We start from the raw sequence: 21,778 nt of genomic DNA on the forward strand, positions 1-21,778 counted from the left end.
CAATCAAATATTCATGTTGGCAATCTCGATGATTAATGATTTATGTGTAAACGTTCGACATTAATACGTGCCTACGTAACGCTATTATTATTACCCAGACAGCAATAGAATATTCTTATAATGTTATACCAATGTTATTTACTCAACAGTAACATTTAGTAAAATATTTTTTCAATGTTATAATAATATTTGTAGATGTTACTGTAACATTACTACAAAATTATTTGGCCGCTATTTTCATGTTATCCTAACAACATATTATCAATATTATCATAATATTAATAACATAATATTCAGTTAATAATAATTTTAAATATTTGATTAACATTTTAACTCAATAGTATTGTAATATTTTAATTTAAACATTAAAACAATAATAAAAAAATTATTTTTAATTATTCCTTAATTCTTTTAACATTGGTTTTTAAAATATGTGTGATTATTGTAATTAAATAAACAAATTCAACTAAAATGTTCATTTATTGACCATATAAATCATACAAATTTGAAATACATATATATAATAATAATATAATATATTTACATGATTAATATATAAATTTAATATAATATTGGAATATCAATATTTTAATTTATATTTATATAATATTATGATCTAACACAAAAATAAAAATAATAACTGGTGAGTAGTATAATATATACCCAATATTAACTTCATTAAAATAGCAAATATTAAATAATAAAAACTGCAAACTTGTAAGATACAAATCTAAGAATTTAAAAAAATGTAAATAATATAATAATAATGATAACATAATCTTTTAAATATATTAACTTCATAAAAGGCTTCTTGAGAGTTTTTCTTGTTTTTGGGATACTTTTTTAATGCGGAATGGAGCATGGGATAGCCAAATTCCTAATGAGTTATCTATTTCTTTTTCAGGAACAACACTGTACTTGACGTTAACTCGTATAGCATCTATAATATTCAAAATACAATAATAATAATATAATATTAGATTAATAAAATAAAATATAGCAAATTTAATAAAATGCAGCATATTTCAATATTTAATTATAATAACTATCAACTACTTATAGTGATTATTTGTTTAATAGTTTTAGTTATATTGTACCAAACAAGTTCAATTTAATATGTTTACCTATAATAACACGATAGGTATTTAAGCCTGAAAAACATAGCTTAGACTTAAATCCATGTAACGAATAATTAGATAGCAAAACATCACTTAACATTCTTGAAACAATTCTTCGAACACTATTTCCAAGATCATTAACATCTATTAACACTGATAATTGAGTAACCTAAAAAGAAACACATTTTACAAGACAATTGTATAATAGAGGAAAATTATAAGAATTAAAAAGTATAATACCAATGTATTTTTAAAGTTTTCATCAGTCTTAATTTTTATTTCCAATGACTCTAATTCATCATGATTTTTAATAGGAAATATGTTGTCAAGATTTGTGATATTTTTGGCTGATGTATTTTTATTAGCCATCAATGTATTAATATTAATACTGTTTGATTGTACAATACTTAAAATGCTGCCAATGTCATATTTCATATTTACCAAAGTGTTAGTAATAAACCGTTGAAAATCTGTCAAATCATTATTATATTATATATTAGCAGGTTTATTTTTCCAAGTTGAAATGTGAGCATATATGTATCATATATTTGATGTAAGAAAAATTTGTGAATAACTTAATATCTTTAGTCAAATAGAATTTTATAGCATCATTAACTATATTATATCTTACTATAGTATATTACTAAAACAGTGCACATACCATTAGATATATTTGGCTGGTTTTGTAAAATTGTAGTATCTTGTGGCAGTTTTAAAATATTAGCTGTAATACCAGATGATCCTATATAGTATTATAAAAAAGAAATAAGTATCTTAATTTATAAAAGAATATGTGTAAATACGTGGGTAGGTACATAGAATATATTATATTGGTTTGATAAAACTATAGGTTTATTTTTTTTTTTTATACAATGGCAAACTAAAGAAAATTAATATTAATACTTATACTTCTACAGTTTAATCATACGTCATACAATGAAGTTTTTGAACCATAAATTTTACATTTATTAGATTATTTTAAATTAAAATGTAAACGTATAATTATATTATATTATATTTACCTGTGTTTTCAATATTTTGATCACAAAATAATATTTTTTTAACTTTGATACTATTTCGATCAGAACTTGTTTTATATAATAATTGTGTATCCTCATTTTTTTCAACCGTCCAAGTCCCAACAGGAGATGAAATTATATGTTCTATATCATCAATGGGTTTATTAACTAATGAAGAGGCATGTTTTTCAGGTGTTATACAATTAATACCATCAATAACAGATTTGCCTATAAAATAAAAAAGTTACCGTCAGAAGTTTAAATATACAATAACACAATTATTACTAGAAAAAAGTTTCAATTTTAATACAATGCCTATTATAACAACACAAATTTAGTAAGACATGATAATGCCGACAACTTTTTAAGCTTAAATAAAAATAAACATATATATCATAAAAGATATATTAATATAAATAATTAAATACAGTAAATTGTAATTTATTTGACGAGTTACATTAAGTTAAATATAGATTATTACATCTAACATTATATATAATGAAGATTAAAATGATTTATTTAATAGGTAATAATATTAACATATATAATATTCTCTAATTTGCATACTAAGTCAAACAGGGTGTAAAACTTCTTAAAGATTATAGAACAATTCAATGTAGTTTCCTATTTTCTTTTCAAAATTTACTTTATTTTCTTTTTATAATGTTTTAATGAAATTAAAATTTTGTAAATATTTTTATTTTATTAATTTTATATAATTCAAATATTCATCTTATTGATATTATAAAAATATATTTATACTTTGGCTTTTATCGATTTTCCAAAGAGGATCTTTGTCCGAGTCATAAGACACATCATTTGAATCATCAGAAGGTTCAAAAATATTTGTTTCCTCGTTTAAATTAACTGACTGAGAAACATCTAAAAAAAAGTTTTTAGAAAAATACAAATTATTACATACAACTACAAATGAATAAGAAAAAAAACATTTTGAATCTTACCGTGATAACGAGGGGGACAGCTATTAGAAGACATTTTTATTTGTTTTGAATTATTAACTTTTTCAAGTTTTTTTGATTTTATAGTTGTGGCAGGAGACAAACTTTGACCTCTATAATAAGGAAATTTCCTTTTTCTTTTTGTCATACCATCAATAATGTCATCAGCACTTGATAAGTCTGATTTATGCATTGCCAATGGCAATTTTATTTTTGCTTCATTATATGAACCTGAATAATTTGTATAAAACTAATTAGTATATAATTCACTAGATAATCTTTATTAAAATCAAAATTTCTTAACTATAAACTTTATGTCCAATTTGTCTGGATTTGTAAAATATAAAATCATTCATATTTGGCTTAATTCTTTTTTGGACATATTTTTTCGCTTGTTTAGAAGCTTTAGGCCAAGCGCAAGAATTATTTTTTAACCAACAGTTTGGTACCACTTCAACACTTTCATCATCAACAAACTCAACAATAATCCATCCTATTTGATCATCCATCTAAATAAAAAAAAGGAAATAATTCAAATTATGATGTTTTAAATATTTAATTTAATTATGTACCCATTGTTAAAAATATGTTGATATTTTGAAGTAATAATTTATAAATTTATACTGGTAAATGTATATCTACCTATACAACTTATGATTAATCACAAAAATTTTATTTAATTATTTATATTATTTATATTATTTACAGTTACAATTTATTTAAATGTCTGTGTGAATAATGGGCATGGCTATTTTTTTCCCACTATGATGAAATATCATCATTTTTTTTTTAATATCAGATATTGCCCAATGTTTGAGTTGATCAGATAAATTTTTAATTTCAAATATTTCAATAATTGTTGAATTAATGGGATCTACAAAATAGGGTAATAAAATGTTGAACTTTTTTCCAATAAGCATGATAATACCATCTTTTTGAGCAAAATTCATGCATTTTACTATTTCTCCATTTTTGGTTAGTATAAAACTATCACTATCTTTTTTAATTTTGATGGTTAAACTTTTAAATATAAGAGTGTAATATTGTGGACCTATTAAATCATCAACCAGTGGACCGTTATCATGGACATGTTTCAAAACTGGTTGATTGTCCATTAATGATTTATTACTTGAATTATTTAGTGCACATTTTTCATATTTTTCATAATATCTATTAACAATTTGTTCCAAAGGTTTTTCATTTTTTCTAAGATTAGATTTTATTTCTTTCATGTGATTTTCAAAACCAAAAGCTGAACAATTATCAAGTGGACCAAATAAATCATAATCATCACATAAGTGTAATAAGGCATGGACATTGTGTGATACAAATTGTTGTCCATAAATATGTTGAAAGTTCTTGACAAAAAAATCTAATAGTTCTCTTGCATATTGAAGAAGAAATTTTCGATCAGGACTTAATAAAATTAACATTGCAATGTTCAAAACCATAAAATTGGTGTACATTTCTTCACTCAAAATGGTTTTTAACACAACTGGTCCAGTGTATAATAAGAATAAACGAAATTCAGTAGCTTTCCAGCGACATACATCTGGAAGACATCTGTTCTTTCTAGAGAAATCGGAAGAAAGATATGTATTGGATGCTAACAATAAAGTTGATATTTCATTTATTTTTGAAGACCGAAGTCTAACATTTAATGGTCCTTTAATCCAAAGGCTGATGAGTTTTTTACAAACACCTAAGCAAACCAAGTGCATGTAGTCAAGTGAAAAAGATTTTACAGAGTTAAAACTTTGTAATTCAACTAGAACAGAAGTTTGATTTGAAATCTGGTATTCTTCATCTTCAGTATTCAGATATGCATGATGATTTCTTTCAATTGACTTTGTTTGGGAATAAGGAAAACATACTCGATTGCATACATATTCTCCCTCTATAGTGCAACGAGTACATGAATAAAAACCTGTATGACCTTTCACTTTTAAAACAAATGCTTTTGCAGGAGCATCGCAACAAAACAATGTAATATTTACTTTAATATTAATTCCATTTAATATAATACCTTCAGTTTCTAAACGTTTAGCTTCATTAACAAAATCAATTAAATATTCATTGCTGTCTTTTGGTTTTTCAATTCCCCAATAAAGGCCAACAATAAAAACTGATTTCTTTAGTGGAGGTTTAACCAAAATGGAAGCTAATATTGGCCAAAATTGAGAACTACTACTTTTTGAAATTGGTAATCCATCAATTCCTATGACAATTTGAATATCTTGTACATTTGATGGGGCATATAATTTAATTCCTTTTTCTAAACCAAAATGATGATAAACTCCAGGACTGACAATTCGGTTTTCTTTTGATTTATTAATAGGAGTGTTTAAAATTGTGCGGCAATCAATTGGTAAATTATTGAAACAATCATGCATTTTTAAACCTTTTAACAAACCATTAACTGCATTATGAGGAATTTTATAATCTATTGCCCAAGAAGCTAAAAATTCTTGAACTGAAAATTGTTTAGATGAATTTATGAATAATTTATCTTTATTAAATATATGTGTATCTGTTGGCTCATTATAAGTGTTGATAACTGGTAATGGTAAATCAGTTGAAGCATTTGACGGAAACTCATTTGAAATATTGTATTGGTTCTTAGAGCTAGATGTTAAGTTATCATATTTAAACAAAGGCATAAGATTTAAATTATTTATTTCCAAAACATTTTCTGGCGGTTCATATTCCAATGAATTTGAGTGTGAAAGCATTTCCTCGACATCATTTATTTCTTTCATAATCTTTCTTCTCTTAGTGCGTACACTTTCTATTCTTCTAGTAGACATTATGATTCAGTAATCACTACCAAATACCAATAAAAATTTAACAAAATCAAATTTATTATTAAAATACAAATTTTTATTATTATTATACAATGGTAATTTTGTAAGTATCTACCTACCAAAAAAATAAAGTAATATAATATACTTAAATTTGTTCCTATCAAATACACCAATAATACATATTTAATTTTTTACAGTACTAGTTAATTTAGTTTATAATTTACTTATTTAAGTTTAATATCATTTAAATTAATTTATACTTTTTAAAATATGTATTATAATGAGAAATAGAGAAGTATTATGGTAATACAACTAATACAAGTGTTATGGTCACCCAACCAGGAAATCAGCAACAGTTTAAATAAAATATTTATTAGAAGAGTGAATAGATTTGGTATAAATAAACAAAGACTTGATCTTTTTACTATCTTTATACTCTTTTTAGTATGCCAATTAAATTCAATATCTTTTTAATTATATATTATATATTATTTCAAACTTTAGATATTCACAAATCAACAATATGTTTTTTTTTTTAAATATAAACCATTTTAAATTTGTCAATAAATTATGGTAAAATGTATGCAATATATATAGGAACTAATAATTATGATAATTTAATACTATAGTTAGGTAGTAGGTTCCTACAATTAATTAATTATTTTATAGTAGGAAGAACGAGTTAAAAAAACATAGTATAACAATAGGTGTTTGCCATGCTAAATACTATATTAAATTCTAGTCAGTGCTTGAATCGGAAAAGAAAAATCAGGACGTACTATTAGCTGGCATTACCAAATAATGTATGTACCCACCCGTATTTAAAAATGTTTAAATCTACCACTATAAAGCACTATATAGTATATACCTATTATAAAAATATAAAATTAAAATGTTAACTTTATAATTTAATGAATTTCACTTACCACAAACAGCATAAAATCCAATATTTGGTTTTGGTAATAATAGTTCACACTGTTACTGTAGTGTAAACTGTAGTGTGAAAGAAGACACGTATCGTCGTAATGGCGTGCGGATAAATAGTTAAAACGTTAAATCGTTAAATGTTTAATCTTTAGGCACTGCCGCGAACTGGTATCAACACTCCGCCACTCCGCCACTCCGCGTCACAATAATCCGCGTTCAAAAACAATAATATCATAGAATTTTGAGAAATCTAAAAATATATTTTTTGACGGCAAGCTGGGTAAATACAAACTGTCCATAGAGACGGCATACGCGTGTCGTGTACTATCGATAATACTGAGATAAGCATTAAGCACGACTAGTCTTGTTATTTATATAATTTTATTATACAAAATTGAAAATATCCAAGTTATAGTTACGTAGTAATGTGCACAGTTCACCGACGTATAAAATAATATTTAACAGTTTTATTATCATAATTTCATAAGTCATGAACACATGAATTTATATAAAATACCTAAAATAATACTTACCACAAATTCAATTCAAATAATGGAAAATTATGTATTTAATACAATACATAAATTATAATTAGTATCATTTTATTAGATACCTACATTACAGTATACATTAAAATTAAATGGCCAAATGGGTGTATTTGATTGGGAGATGTCCGTGTACCTATATCGATCAAGTCTACAGACCAGGGATTTATATACATAAAGACATAAAGTGTAGTATACTTATTACTTTTTCATTTTAAACGTGAGGACAGCTTTTGTAATACTTTTTACCTATTCCATATAATTTTAATATATTTACTATAATATTCTACTCAGGTTTTTAATTAAATATTATTAAAATCATTTGTATACAATATTTTCAAAACCACATTTTTACAACATTTCTCAAATAATAAATGTAAAATGTTATAGTAACTTTAAAATTATAAAAATTAAAACTGAATATTATGGTAATGTTTAAAAAATGTTTTTCAAATAATGATATCAAATAAATGTTTCTATAATAATATAATAACATTTGTATTTAAATATTTTAACATAATTTAATATACATTATTATTATAATATAAACGTTACTAAATTGCTGTCTGGGTATTGTAATAATATTGTCTCGCGACTATACTACATAAGAACACGAGGACATTTTGGGTAGTGCGTTCGAACGGCGTACACGTAATATGACCGATATTTTTACTTTCTTTTCTTTTAATTGCGAAAAACTCGTCGAGAAGAATATATTTAATTGACTTTTATTTTGTTAGGAAACGGAGTATTTAGTTTGTCGAACAACACAACTTCGCGTTCAACTCATGACTCTGGTAGTTTATTTTTTCATTTATTTGAAACGCGATAATAATAATAATAATAATAATATAATCCACTAGGCGTGCGTGTAAATGTGTAATAATGTGATAGGTGCCCTAAAAACTGGCCGCAATACGTTTAAAACTTTAAAAATAAATATTTTTAAAGCATTCGAAGTCACATATTAATAATATGTTCCATTTCGCAATACATTTGGTTCGCGAAACACTATTTCACGTGGTCAAATCGTATTGTCCCGTACTTTGGTCGACATTGCACCTATAATATGCCGTTTACACTGCAAAATGTTTGATACCGTTAAAAATCTTCTGTAGTTGTGTTGAAATAAGGTCATAAAGATTTTACAAAAACTACGAGTCCCCGTATCTGTCTATTGTTTTAATAAGATTTAAAACAACAGAATTTATAATATATAAATATGTAGATATGTATTAAGCTAATATTACATGCATATAGAAGCTTATTAAAATTTGACTCACTACCGTTCAGTTTGTTTTCCCTCTCATCGTCGACGGTATTTCGTACTCAACACAATCAACTCTATCTTCATCTGTGGTTTTCCAATGTTGTACTAGCAGTTTGTTACCTATTTTGAACTCAGTGTTAAATATTTAAAACAATTTTTCAAACTGTCAATTGCTTGTTGCGATGTTTTGCATATCTAGTGTTTGACGATTTTAGATTTAAAAATACCAATTATTTGCGTCGTAGATTCAATATGCTTTTTATCTGGGACTAAACTGTGAATCTTTCCCAGACCATTTAAACACTAATGAAAATTATTAATTCAATTTAAAAATGCAAAGACTGTTGCAAATGCGGCGATAAATCATTACGACTGTTACCGGCATCGCATCACCTGCAACTGGGACGTCGTGGCAATCGGCGCACATTGACAAACAATAGTGATGAAACTTAGCGGAAGTCCATTGTTTCCGGTTGGAAGTGCGTTTCGTCAAAAAGCGGTAACGGGACAGTACAGTGTGGTCTACGACGTGGCAAGGGTCGTGAAATCCACCGGCCGAATACAAAAACAAAGCCATTCTCTGACTTCAAAAACAAGCCCCCCCTACCATCGCCAAAACCACAATAACCGCAACCACGATAATGATATTATATTATTGTTATATAATATAAAATTAATTAATTAACTTTCACATGTACGCTCACACACACACACACACACACACACACATACACTTGCGCACATAGCGCACGCGCACGCGTGCGTGAAGTTAAGTACGCGATTTCGGTCCATGAACTATACAATGTGCTGTTGATTACTGTGTTTTTGAACGCGGTCGATGTGAAGGGTAATACGTATATGTATATTATGTGCACACGTATACTATTATTATTATGTGAAGTGTCCCGGAGACTTTTGAAAAGATACTACTGCTGCTATTGTCTCGAATAAACGTTGTGTCACCAGGCGCCGAGTCGCCAAATGAACCGTCAAAAGCACTACAAAGACTGCATACGCTCCGCACCCCGTCCGTGGAGATTTATTATCCACCAACTGACGTCCAGACAACTTCATTTTTTTTGTTTTGGTCGTCGGGAAGAAGAGGAGTGAAAAAAAATTTTTAAACTTTTGGCATGCGGACGACCGATGACGGAGCAAAAACTCGATAGTATCTCCGGGAAAAAAACCTACCTCGAACCGACGGCCGGCAGTGGCTGTATTTGCTGTTCAGTTGATTACTGTTGTGACGTTACTCGTCCAGTATGACGAAAAATGCCCGTTATAAATGCATCTTCCACTCCTTCTCACCCCACCAAACCGTAAAAAAAAGACCTTTAGAAATAATTACACCTAATGATAAACTTAACAAAAAAATATTCATAGTATACATACTACTATTTAACTCACAACGGACAGCTGTAGCATGAATAATTATTTTTACCAGAAAATTACTGTAATGTTATTCACGTGATATTTCGTTATGATTCGTTAAAAGTTTTGTTAACATTTGAATATTTTCGATTAAATCGTAATCATATTGTTTTCCAAGTATTAAAAATCTATACACTATAATATTATGTGATCCAAGAAATTGCAGTGAAATAGTCTTCCGAGTATTATTTATTGTTTGCGCAAGTTCGAATAACAATATGATTAAATATATCCCCATGTACATTATAACCTTATGACATGATGTCCGCTTGTACATCACTCGATTTTATAATATAATATAAGTAAAGTTTGCGTTGAACAAACATTATACGAGAAATAGGGTCTTAAAGATAATTAAATGTTAGCAAAACTACGAGTAACTAAAGTTCTGAACAGAAAACTGACAAAAATACGTCTTTAGAAGTTATATTAATTTCTTCGTTACTTCTCCGCCGTTGCGATAGTGAGTAGTACCTACTAAGATGTATACTGCACAACACTCACCGGAGATTAAATATCTTAAAAGCACAAAAAATTCTATAAAAATGAAAACACTTTTATTAGGCTTGGTGATTACACAGTGTCCTAAGAACTACGAAGTACCCTATACATTAGATTTCATTCAACATTATAGAATATATCGATGTATAAGTAACAAAAATGTGTATGCCCCATATACAATTTTACAATAGAGATTTTTGATATATGGACATTTTATTTTTTTAGTGAACGACGTACAATAATTTTTATATTTATTATACAATTTTTTAGTTATTTGTTTTATAAAATATAAAATATATAAATATATATACTATATGTATAATCAGTTATTAGTGTTTAACAATAATATAAAATAATATATAAATAATGTGAACACATAAAATGTGTACAAGGTACTTTTACCGAAGTAATTATTTTAAAACAATGAACATTATACGTGATAATATTATGATTTTTGAATTAAAAATTCGTGTGTTGGTTCAAAATATATGAACATTTAATTCAGTAAAAGAAAGGAAATACCTAATGATTGAAACATATGAATTAACGGCAGAATAATGAAATCATCTATGGACTCTCCTCGTAGAATGATTTTAAGAAAGACTGAAAAACGGCATTTTGGTTTCTAACCATCGATATTTTATGTGGTCAGCAATATAATATGATACGATTTACATTAGCCAAGAATTTTGGCGTGGAAGCCGTAGGTCCATATTACTTGAATAAAATCAGATCTTCTAAATACCCTATATCGACTATAGTGGATTTTTGTTAATACATCATACATGTTTGAAAGATAAATCGTCAAAGTTCAAACCACATTTCCTTAATAAGAAGATATGATAAATATAAGAATGTCTTATCTTTTTATCAAATTTATTATATTTCTATAATTTTCCGTTGTCCTTTTAGAAACTAGTGGTACCTATATACCGAAGATAAGCCGAAAAACTTTCGTATTAAAAACTGAACTCGATTTTCAATCAATATAGGCTGCAGGGGGCGTTTGAAAGAGACTTTTGAAACTTTTTCACAACTTAAAAATAATACACACAATATGTGCCTAAACTCCATACAGACATATAAATTAAATAAACATCGTCAAACAAATACATATGGCTTGCTGCTCTAATTAAAATATAATGTACATTAGTCCTTTTAACCTAATATATTTTAATAACATAATTTAGTATAACCAATTCATGTCTAACGGGAGTGGGAAGTTTAGTCTAATTGGATACCCTTATCCTTTGACTACGCCCCTAAGATGTATATATATATATATATGTAGTGTTATACACGTTAGGTATAGATAATGATACTAACCATTTAATGTGGGATACATATAATGCAAATCACATTAACCAACTGCCGGTTATTTAACAGCGGTGAACACATTAAACGTTGGTTAACGTTGACCGGATACCTATTGGAACATTATCCAATAGCTTTATGATTAATTAACATTTGATTCTTATAGCGTGCACAATTGCGAATCGATATGTTGCTGGTATGTTTTCCGTGGTTTTTGGTTAATTTGAATTTAGTACTGGACACTAGAATTTAAAAAATTGAATATTTTATAAGTGGACTAAACATTTTATCAATGAACACATAGTATAATACATAGTAATAAGCCGTCTTTCCTCGGTGGAAAAAATATGATAAAATTGTATGTTTTATATACCCTAGATTTATTAAATACTGGTAGCTTTATATTAAACCAAGAATAACAGAATCATCTCTGAAGTATTGTAAGTTATCATAGTATTAATTTATGAAGTTAAAATAAAGATAGGTAATATATACATTATTTTGTCGTTTATTAAATTTAATACTTAAATTTAAATACGAAATTCCTTTATTTTTTTTTTAGGCTCATTTTTAATTTCATTCTTAAATTGAATACCAATAAATCTCATTATATAAAAAAGAAAAAAACAAGTATATACTTCTGCAGCTTTAAGACTCAATGGATTTAAGTTGATATTTAAATTACTATGTAAATATATTTATATGTTTGAAAATTAAATTAAGTAGAAATTATAATATTAATTATATTACAGACTAGACTATAGTTGTCGATCATTTCAACGAAAATGTCATACTACTTTTCCAATACACCCTGTATGCTGAGGCGCCCATATTCGTTTGCATATTTTAGAAAATCGAAATTATTTTCGTCCCCCTACTGTTTTCGCGTGACTAGATTTTGATTTCCCTCGACGACATGGGCACATATTTGTAAATCTATCGTCGGGGGATACAATAGCGACAACGGGCGGTCACACGGAACAGATTCAACTATATTACAATATAGGGCCAAGTATACCAAAGTACCAAGTATATTGCTGAATAATTCGTTTAATTGTATGTTTCGTGAATAATCAACAACCATACCGTCTATATTTCACTTATATTTAGGCGTGTATAAACAATAATACGGCATGCGATTGCAATAAATAGATTTTATAACGGGTACGAGGTAACACACAAACTAAGATTTCATTGATCAAAACATTTTTTTCTCTCTATTTAAAAGTTAATCATGTATAAATAGACAAAATAGGTACATGCCACACACATCACGACATAGGTTATTTTTTACCGGACATAGTCAGACAAATTATAATTAAATTTAATAATTATCCATTTACAATCGGGTGGATGTTAGCCACATTGTTTTAGTGAAATATTTGTTTCTAAAATTATTTCTCACGTAAAAAAATATAATCAACCAGTATGTGTTTAATTGGTATAAATTAATTAAGAACACAAATGTTTTTTTTCAATTAAATGAAATAGTTCTAGAGATAATTGTTAAATACACATATATCGGTGTTATTTACTTTTTGAAAGTGTGAATGTAAACTTCAAACTTTGGTTTTAATGTTAAATGGTCATCAGATGTTAAAATTATATTTACCATCGAACTAAAATGTAACAAAACTAAGTTTCAAAGTAACTTTAAAACATAAAAACATTAACTGATAGTTCTTGGAATAGACAGTATACTTTTAAAATTAATTGATGCCGTGTCACCATAATATATATAAATTATATATCTGTGATATTTTTATACTGCACCACGTGTATGATATAAACATTATAAGAAAGGCCAAGTAGTAACTATCAGCAAAGCACCTATACACATATTACATATGAAGCAAAAACACAGAGTTCGTGAGCAGAATATATTTCACCGTATCCTACTAAAGAAATCGTTTTCATTAACAATTATTCCGGAAACTATTTCGGTCCACGTCTCTTTTCACGAACACAAACTTTGACAATATATTATTTTTTCTCTTTTCCGACATCCACCGGAACCTACTCAAATCGTGTAATGTATATAACATATTACGATTCCTTACAATTTTAGAATTCACGATGGCTTTCGATAATTTTACCTATCATTCGTTAGCTGTATAACGATGCCATTGCTATTAAAGAGCATCTAATAAACCGGAAACGCAGTTTGCTGTACAATAAATGTCAAGTGTACTAAGTTATTGAGTAGATCGATGTAAATCATATTGTATACGAAAAGAAAAATGATTCTAAACGGAGACCATCTGTCAGTAAATACTTCTAAAGATGTTTTATTATATATTTTTTATTAAAATCAGTAGTTTATTTTTCTATTAAAAATACGCGTGGTAGGTTAACCAAACTATTAATAAATACAAGTGGAATGTATAATGTACTAATAATATTATATAACTAAATTATTAAAATGTTATTTCATAGAATATTACTAACTATTATTAACATTTGAGTCAATACCAACATTCAGTAGAACAGAGTGAATAGGTTCACGGTATAAATTGCTTAATATGAATATAAATATTTGTAAAATTCCATCATACATAGAAAATAATATTATATATATATAGTTCAAAAAGTTATGAGTCTTGCAAATAATATTTTTTCTGAGTTACGACAAATAAACTACTAAACTCGTAATTATTTGTTTAAAAATCAAAATTTTAACTCATGATGACTTATAATTTTAAACTTTAAATAAATTTATTAATATTTGTCTAAATTTTAAAAAAAATGTATTATATATAGAAAAATATATTTTAATTAACAGTGAAAAGTTTCTATTACTAATAGTTTTTAAATTACAGCAAAATATTTAAAATTTTTTGAGGATAGATTTTTATTTTTACGTATAAGTATCTAATATTGCCAATGATGGTTGAACTTAAAATGATCATAATATTACATAGCTTTTCTCTAAACAATTTTTTTTAATTGTATTTTATGTGATGAAATAAAAATATCACAAAATATAATATATAGTTACAACAATAAACAAATAAACAATTTCGATTTTGTCAAAAAACTGATTTAACGCGAGGTCCCGTCTTTTGGTTTTACTTGATTTATCTGAAAAATACTGGGAGTTTTAACTTTGTAACTAAAAGTAACCAAAGTCCTCTACTTTATATTGATTATTAATGAAATGTCGACATAGGTGTTTAAATAAATGTTTTCAAAAGACCATTTTTTACTTAAACTGAATAAATACTCTTCGAAGCAACAAATTTATCGGGTAGATAATTAATACTAATTATTGTATTTTCTGTCTTAAACTACTGAGTTAAATAGGTATAATTATATAATTAGTTTCTACATTTTTTTAATTTTGTTAATTTCCATGAGGTTATTGTTATTAATCACACTTACCTTCTACAAACGTATAGTATGCATCATATTATATCGAAGTTAAAAAAAACTAATTATATAATAATACTTACCTAACTCAGTGGTTTGTGATATAAGACAGAAAAATACAATAATTAGTATAAATTATCTACCCGATAAATTTGTTGCTTCGAAGATTATTTATTCAGTTTAAGTAAAAAAAAAAATTGTATTTATATAAATATAAACCAAATAATAATAATATTCAATACCTTATTATCACTATAGGTTCGCAGACTACGTGTATAAATATATAATGATACCAAGAGTCTAAATGTTTATAAATACATTTTAATATAATAAATAAAACGAGAACCGCAAGTTAGCCATTCCTATAATATTAATATTATAGTCCGTATAGACACTAATCCCAAAATGGAATTCTTTCTACATAACTCTTTGCTTTATGTTGTATTTTGCTCACTCTTATATTTATAATTCAGTGGACATAAATATTAAATACCATTTCTCACTAGTTCTAGGCTATTATTGATTTATACCATCGGTGCGTTGTATAAATAAACTATTATATAGTTTTTTAGGTACCTGTTAAAAACTCAGTAACATAATATACGAATGTACAGTAATATATATACAGGTAGATTCATACCTATATACAGCATGTTAAATGCGAATACAAGAAAAATAAATAAGAAGTAAGTATAACGTTATAGTTATGATACATATAATTAAAAGTTCGCGCGTCAGAATGATGATCATTTCAAAATTAGTTTTATTTAGTAAAATAAACTAAACTTAATCTAGAAACTTTATATACATCAATGCAAGGTAATTTTAAATATCTTGAAGCGCACGTCCTAGACTCTAAATATAATTAATTATTTATATTTACCCCTAATTGAAGCATTAACAATTATGTTCATTAAAATTCAATATTATTTTGCTCAAATTTAAAGAAATATAATTATTTACCTATCAATAGTCTAAGCGGGAATTTAGATAAAAAATATATTTTTCAATATAAATATAATTCTTAGTGCAATAGTATCAAAATACATTAATTAATTACATTTATACTAGCGAGTAATTGGATATATTTTTAAGTGATTATAAATTAATTTAGTGGATTATTGAGAAAGAAACTTATTAATTATATCAAGATTCAAATCCATTACGAAATAGCTTGATTAAATTGTAGTAGTCGATACTTTTAACGTGGTTACCTTAATTATATAAAATACAATATATAACTAATAAGTTATAAACACTAGATTTTACAAGAAAGATGTTTAAAATTTCCAATGTTTAGTGTATTTATTTTATTTTTATTAACAGTATATCTGTATTCTGTATATATTTTATTATAAAATATACTTATTAATAATGATATTAGTACACGAAAATAACACTATACTTCCAAAATGCAATTGTTAAAAACGATTTCGCGAGTGAAAAAACCGCTTGAAACATAATATTACTGTAAAATATTGTTCTAATCGATAAAGCAAATCTTCGTCATTAGGTATAACGGTATAACTAATATACGCATCAATATAAGTTAAAACATACTGCAAAAATAATACAAAAAAAAATCAGAACTAAATTAAAATTTTTCTAAACATGTGCCGAATCCACATAAATCATATCTCAAAACATTAAATATTTTTCAAACATATAAACCGATTTTAAGAACAATAACATTTAAATAGTTAATGGATAATAATCATATGTAAAATCTATATCGACATAAATATTATTAAATCCAATCAAATATTCTTATTAAGTGTTAAAATATCACTTACTACAAGTTACAATTGTGTACTTGATATATAACTGTTAATCATTTAAATGTTTAATGCGTTTTGATTTCAATATTGTATTGTACGTCAACATTATTCAGTAATAATACATATATGCATGCTTTTATTATTGATTTTAGAAGTAAACCGATGATGAAGAAATACATTCAAAATTAGTGGTTAATATTTTTTATTTTTTATTATAATACATACTCATAAAATCACCATACTCCAGATTTTAACCCCATTTTTTTGTTGTTTTACTATTCAAAAAAAAAAAAATATAATATTTCGTAGAATCGAATCTGTTGGTCTACTTAACAACAATGTACACCCAAAAACAATTTTTGGTTTAAAAACGTTTGGCTTTTCATATATTTTAGCAATCGGAATACCTTTGGAATAACTTCGCACTGTATAGTCTCGTGCGTAACAAGTAATAAGAAAAACCGATGACAATATTTCAATAATAATGATAATAATAAAATAATAAATTATATTTCTGTTATAGTAATTTCAAAATTTCTAACCGTTAGACGATAGACTCAAAAACTGCGATCCGTTTATAATCTAAAACGCGCGCGTAAACGAAATCGTAATTTTCGAACAATGTAAAATGAAATTCATACTACTCACAGTCGCGTGCCGTTATATTATTAATAAATTCCATTATAAAATAATTTCATCGTTCGAACGTCTTGTCAGCGCTCGGTGTATATTAAAGGAGAGGTATGTACCTAAGCGAGTATATATAATATTATAATATACGCATAATATCGACAACCGGGTACTGCAGGCTATACAGTATTATGTAGCGCCGGGCAAATATTATCATGTTGGTTTAATATTATGTGTACTTCGCGGTCGGATGAAATAAACGCAGGTCAGGCATGCGTTTACTATGATAATTATGGCCAGTAATATTATTATAATATCGTTTATTTTGTTTTTTTTTTTCGTTTAACACCGTAATTAATACCAATGGACATATCGATACATTACATTTAGAGATACATATCTATATAGTTATTAGTTGATAAAGGTATACTAGGTAGTCATATAAAATATGGTATATACAATCGTCCTCTACCGTGAACCGTTGTTAAATCGTATAGTATGTGTAATGTATTTTTATTAAATTTTACTATTTTTTACCGTAGTAATTATTCTAATTATTATTATTTTTTTATTTTATCAATGGAAACCCTTTATTCTTTATATCATATTTCAGATTATTTTCAGACAAATGTTTCGCTTTTAAATACGAAATTCAAAATACTTAAAAAAAAATTTAGTCAAGCTCACAATAATAAAAATATTTTTGAAATTTTCATAATTACAATAGTTGATCGAAAAACATGTTTTAACGAGGTTTGTTTACATATTATGTAATTATTATGTATTATCATTTGATAATAATTGCATTTATGTGTCAATACTCAATTGTACAATATAAAACCATACAATGGTTTATGTTTTACAATTGATCTCATTATTTTTTTCACTAAATGTATTCTATACATTAAAATATATTTATATAAATTATATTGCATATTCCCATAGTCAAACCAGATGTAAGACTAATGTTTTTTTTTTTTTTTTTAGAATAATAATTTAAGTAATTCATAACTTTTAACAAATAACTATTATCTGTAATAGTCATTAAAGTTGCTATAACACAGTAACATAATAAATAAAATCAAAAGAATAAAAGCATAATATTATGTACGTAAAATAGTGAAGATGTTTTTTATAGGCTTTTAAAGATAAATTAATATTGCATATTTTTAGAATTTGTAGTGCTTCCTAGGTTTGTAGTGCATTTTTGATTTATTTTTAAGTGCTTTTTTATGTTAGGAGATATTTTAGCTAGATACTATTATAGATACTAGATACTATTTAGCTAGAAAATATTTTTATCTCGACGACTATGGTTTTGTGGGACATGGAGTGTGTGTTACTATAAGTCCCGTCAGACAACAAACCGATGTGTCCACTACACCGCACCATGCCCTATAAAGTGCTTTTATCAGTTTTATATAGAATTTTCGCTTTATTTTTATATGCTTTTATTGGTTTTATATATAGCTGCAGCATCTGAACTCCAAATCAATCATCGTATTGATGATGATAATATGTGTGATTAATATAATATATATACGTATACTTTTAACGAATTTATCTATACAAAGCAACACAGTTTTATTGATCTATGTGTTGTTTGTTTTTTTTTTCATTATCTTCCGAATGCAGTTGGTGTCGCTATGACGTTGAACCCGAACGGCGTGGGAGTTAAAGCTGAACCAGTGATGTCCACTGGTGTTGGTGGCGTCGGCGGACCGAGGAAACAGTCGGCCACAAAGACGTGAATGGCTACGGCGGATTACCGCGGTAGTGGAACGTTTATTCTAAAATACGAGTGGAAATCAAGGATCAAAATCGTTAATTATTTTTTTTTTTGTTTTTAAGTTTCATTGTTTTTTCTCGAGAAAACAATATACACTCCCGTTACGATATTATAATGATGTATTATATAATATAATTTGTATTCCGAGTATTATTATTACTATTCGACGGCAGTAGGTATATTTATTTATAATATAGTGTCATAATATTGTTATTATTATTATTATTAACCTTAGAGAGACTCCAGTCCTATAATGATGTACAAATTTATCTTTTAATACTATTAAACTGCACACACACACAAAAAAAACGACCAAAACACGACCAAGTAATGTGTATGCATTAAATTCCGACCAAAGATCCACAACGTTCGAAGGTACCTATACGGGCGGCAGCCACTAATTAGTATAATGTTGTACTTGCGCCCCCTCTCATCGTCATCGTTAGAATAATAATATTATAATACAGCCTCTCGTTGCTATTGTATTCGCATCGAGTAACACGTGGTGTAAATATTTTGTTTTTTTTTTTTTTTACGCAACATTTCATTTTTGTTAACGGTTTCCTCATATTGTTAAAATTAATTTATATTATCGAAATAATAACAAATTGTCGTCACTCCCAGAAACCATGGTCATTTGGCTGTATATAATATTATAATACATACGGATTACGGGGTAATTTTTCATTTTATATTTAACGCGAGACACCCATAAAACGTCACAATATTAACCTTATATAAATGGTTTTAAGTTATGCAATTAATACGTCTGAAACAAAAATTAAATTCATACGAAAAATTAAATTTTTTTATCTCACCTACACATAAACATCAAACATGCATAATATTATAGTTAATTATATAGATTAGTTAGTTTTTGTACTTTTTTTAAATTGAGTGGATATCCCTCGGCAATCTTGCACTAGTTTATAAATTAATATCTAAACAGTATAAACAATAAACTATTGGTCCAAGTATAGGTACCTGTAATGTCGTATGTATACATATTAAAAATGTATTCTCTGTCGAAAGAATTATATTCTTATCCGGTATATGAAATAAAAATGACAAGATCATTAAAAAAATACCTTATTAAATAGATGTTAATAATATAATATAACCTACTTTTAATCAAAAACTATTTTTCACAGTGTCTTGCGTTACGAAAATTCACCTCGTACATGTATTTATATATTGTGATATTAGATAGCTAAATATTCATGGCAAGCGCGTCCGATTATAGTTGAAACGGACTTATATAATATATTGGCCATCGTCGGCGGTGGTGTGACCTCTGTACCCAAGTGAATATTATAATATACGTATGTACCTACTAAAAATATTATGTGTATAATGTATAATATTATTATTATGCGTGTCGTTGAATACGAAACAGCTGAACAAACCAATAATAATAATAGATTTTTTTTTTTTTGTTGATTGAAAATCCTTATTGTGGGATTTGTACGGTTTTACAGAGAAAAATTTGCTCACTTTTAAAAAATAATAATAAAATATAAAATAAATAATAGACTATATTATATTATATATAAAATGTGTTGCACAGAATTATTTTGTTTCTATTCAACAACTACGTTACAACACATTATTATTATTATTATTATTAATATTATTCAGCAAAAACATAAAAAAAAAAACAAAAAAAACATTGACGATTATTTATATATATATATTATACTTATATAATTTATTAAATTTTTTTATGTATATAATAATTACTCTAGTAGATTATTTATACGTAGCAGTATTATCTACGATCATTTTTTGAATGCACCAAAAATAATTAGACAAAAATAATAATTTGCTTCGATAAACAATACAAATTCATATTCTCATTTATATATTATATATATATAATAATGTCGTTCTTAAAATGTTTATGAAAAAATTATATTATATTATGTATTAAACGTTACACTTAAATATTGTATTTAAAAACATTTTATACTCGTTTAGAACTAAATTTATTATTATCATTAAACATGAACATGTTATTATACGATAATTCTATTATCTATTTATAATCAAATTATTATGTTTTATAGTTAAATTCTGTTTCTGTCCACGAATACTTTTTTTCTTATGTATTTTTTTTTCTTTATGTTAATTGTATAAGTTATTATTATATTATTATGTTTTGACATTCATTTTACGTTCCCTGGTTGTGATTTTTAAGGTTGTTTTTATGTTATTTCTTTATAAAGTTTTATTACATCATTGTCGTTCAATCTCTGGCTGTGTATTTTTTTTTTTTGATTATCACTTAACAAACACACGCACATAACCACATTAGCTTATTAATG

The 21,778-nt window shown here is 26.3% G+C and overlaps 2 protein-coding genes across 10 annotated transcripts in view; one reads left to right on the plus strand and one right to left on the minus strand.

The window, feature by feature from the left end:
- LOC132928689 (potassium voltage-gated channel protein Shaw) overlaps positions 1–21,703 on the plus strand; it is a 155,832-nt gene extending 134,129 nt beyond the window's left edge. For 8 of the 9 annotated variants that reach the window (XM_060993529.1, XM_060993527.1, XM_060993531.1 and 5 more), the window contains one exon: positions 19,301–21,703. In XM_060993529.1, the coding sequence (XP_060849512.1) occupies positions 19,301–19,416 (116 nt within the window). In that variant the 3' untranslated portion in view covers positions 19,417–21,703. The remainder of the gene's footprint in view (positions 1–19,300) is intronic. The other variant, XM_060993536.1, reaches the window with a different exon arrangement.
- Positions 543–7,731, minus strand: LOC132930928 (uncharacterized). Its single transcript, XM_060997048.1, has 9 exons — positions 6,827–7,731; positions 3,401–3,605; positions 3,100–3,327; positions 2,900–3,019; positions 2,141–2,365; positions 1,780–1,860; positions 1,359–1,588; positions 1,125–1,287; positions 543–940 (listed from the first exon to the last, which is right to left on the minus strand). Exons 1-9 carry the CDS (start codon positions 6,836–6,838, stop codon positions 798–800), a joined length of 1,407 nt encoding a protein of 468 aa, XP_060853031.1. The 5' UTR covers positions 6,839–7,731; the 3' UTR covers positions 543–797.
- Positions 21,704–21,778: the final 75 nt, after the last annotated feature.

This window comes from Rhopalosiphum padi, chromosome 4 (assembly GCF_020882245.1).
Source record: "Rhopalosiphum padi isolate XX-2018 chromosome 4, ASM2088224v1, whole genome shotgun sequence".
NCBI classification, from domain to species: Eukaryota; Metazoa; Arthropoda; class Insecta; order Hemiptera; family Aphididae; genus Rhopalosiphum; species Rhopalosiphum padi.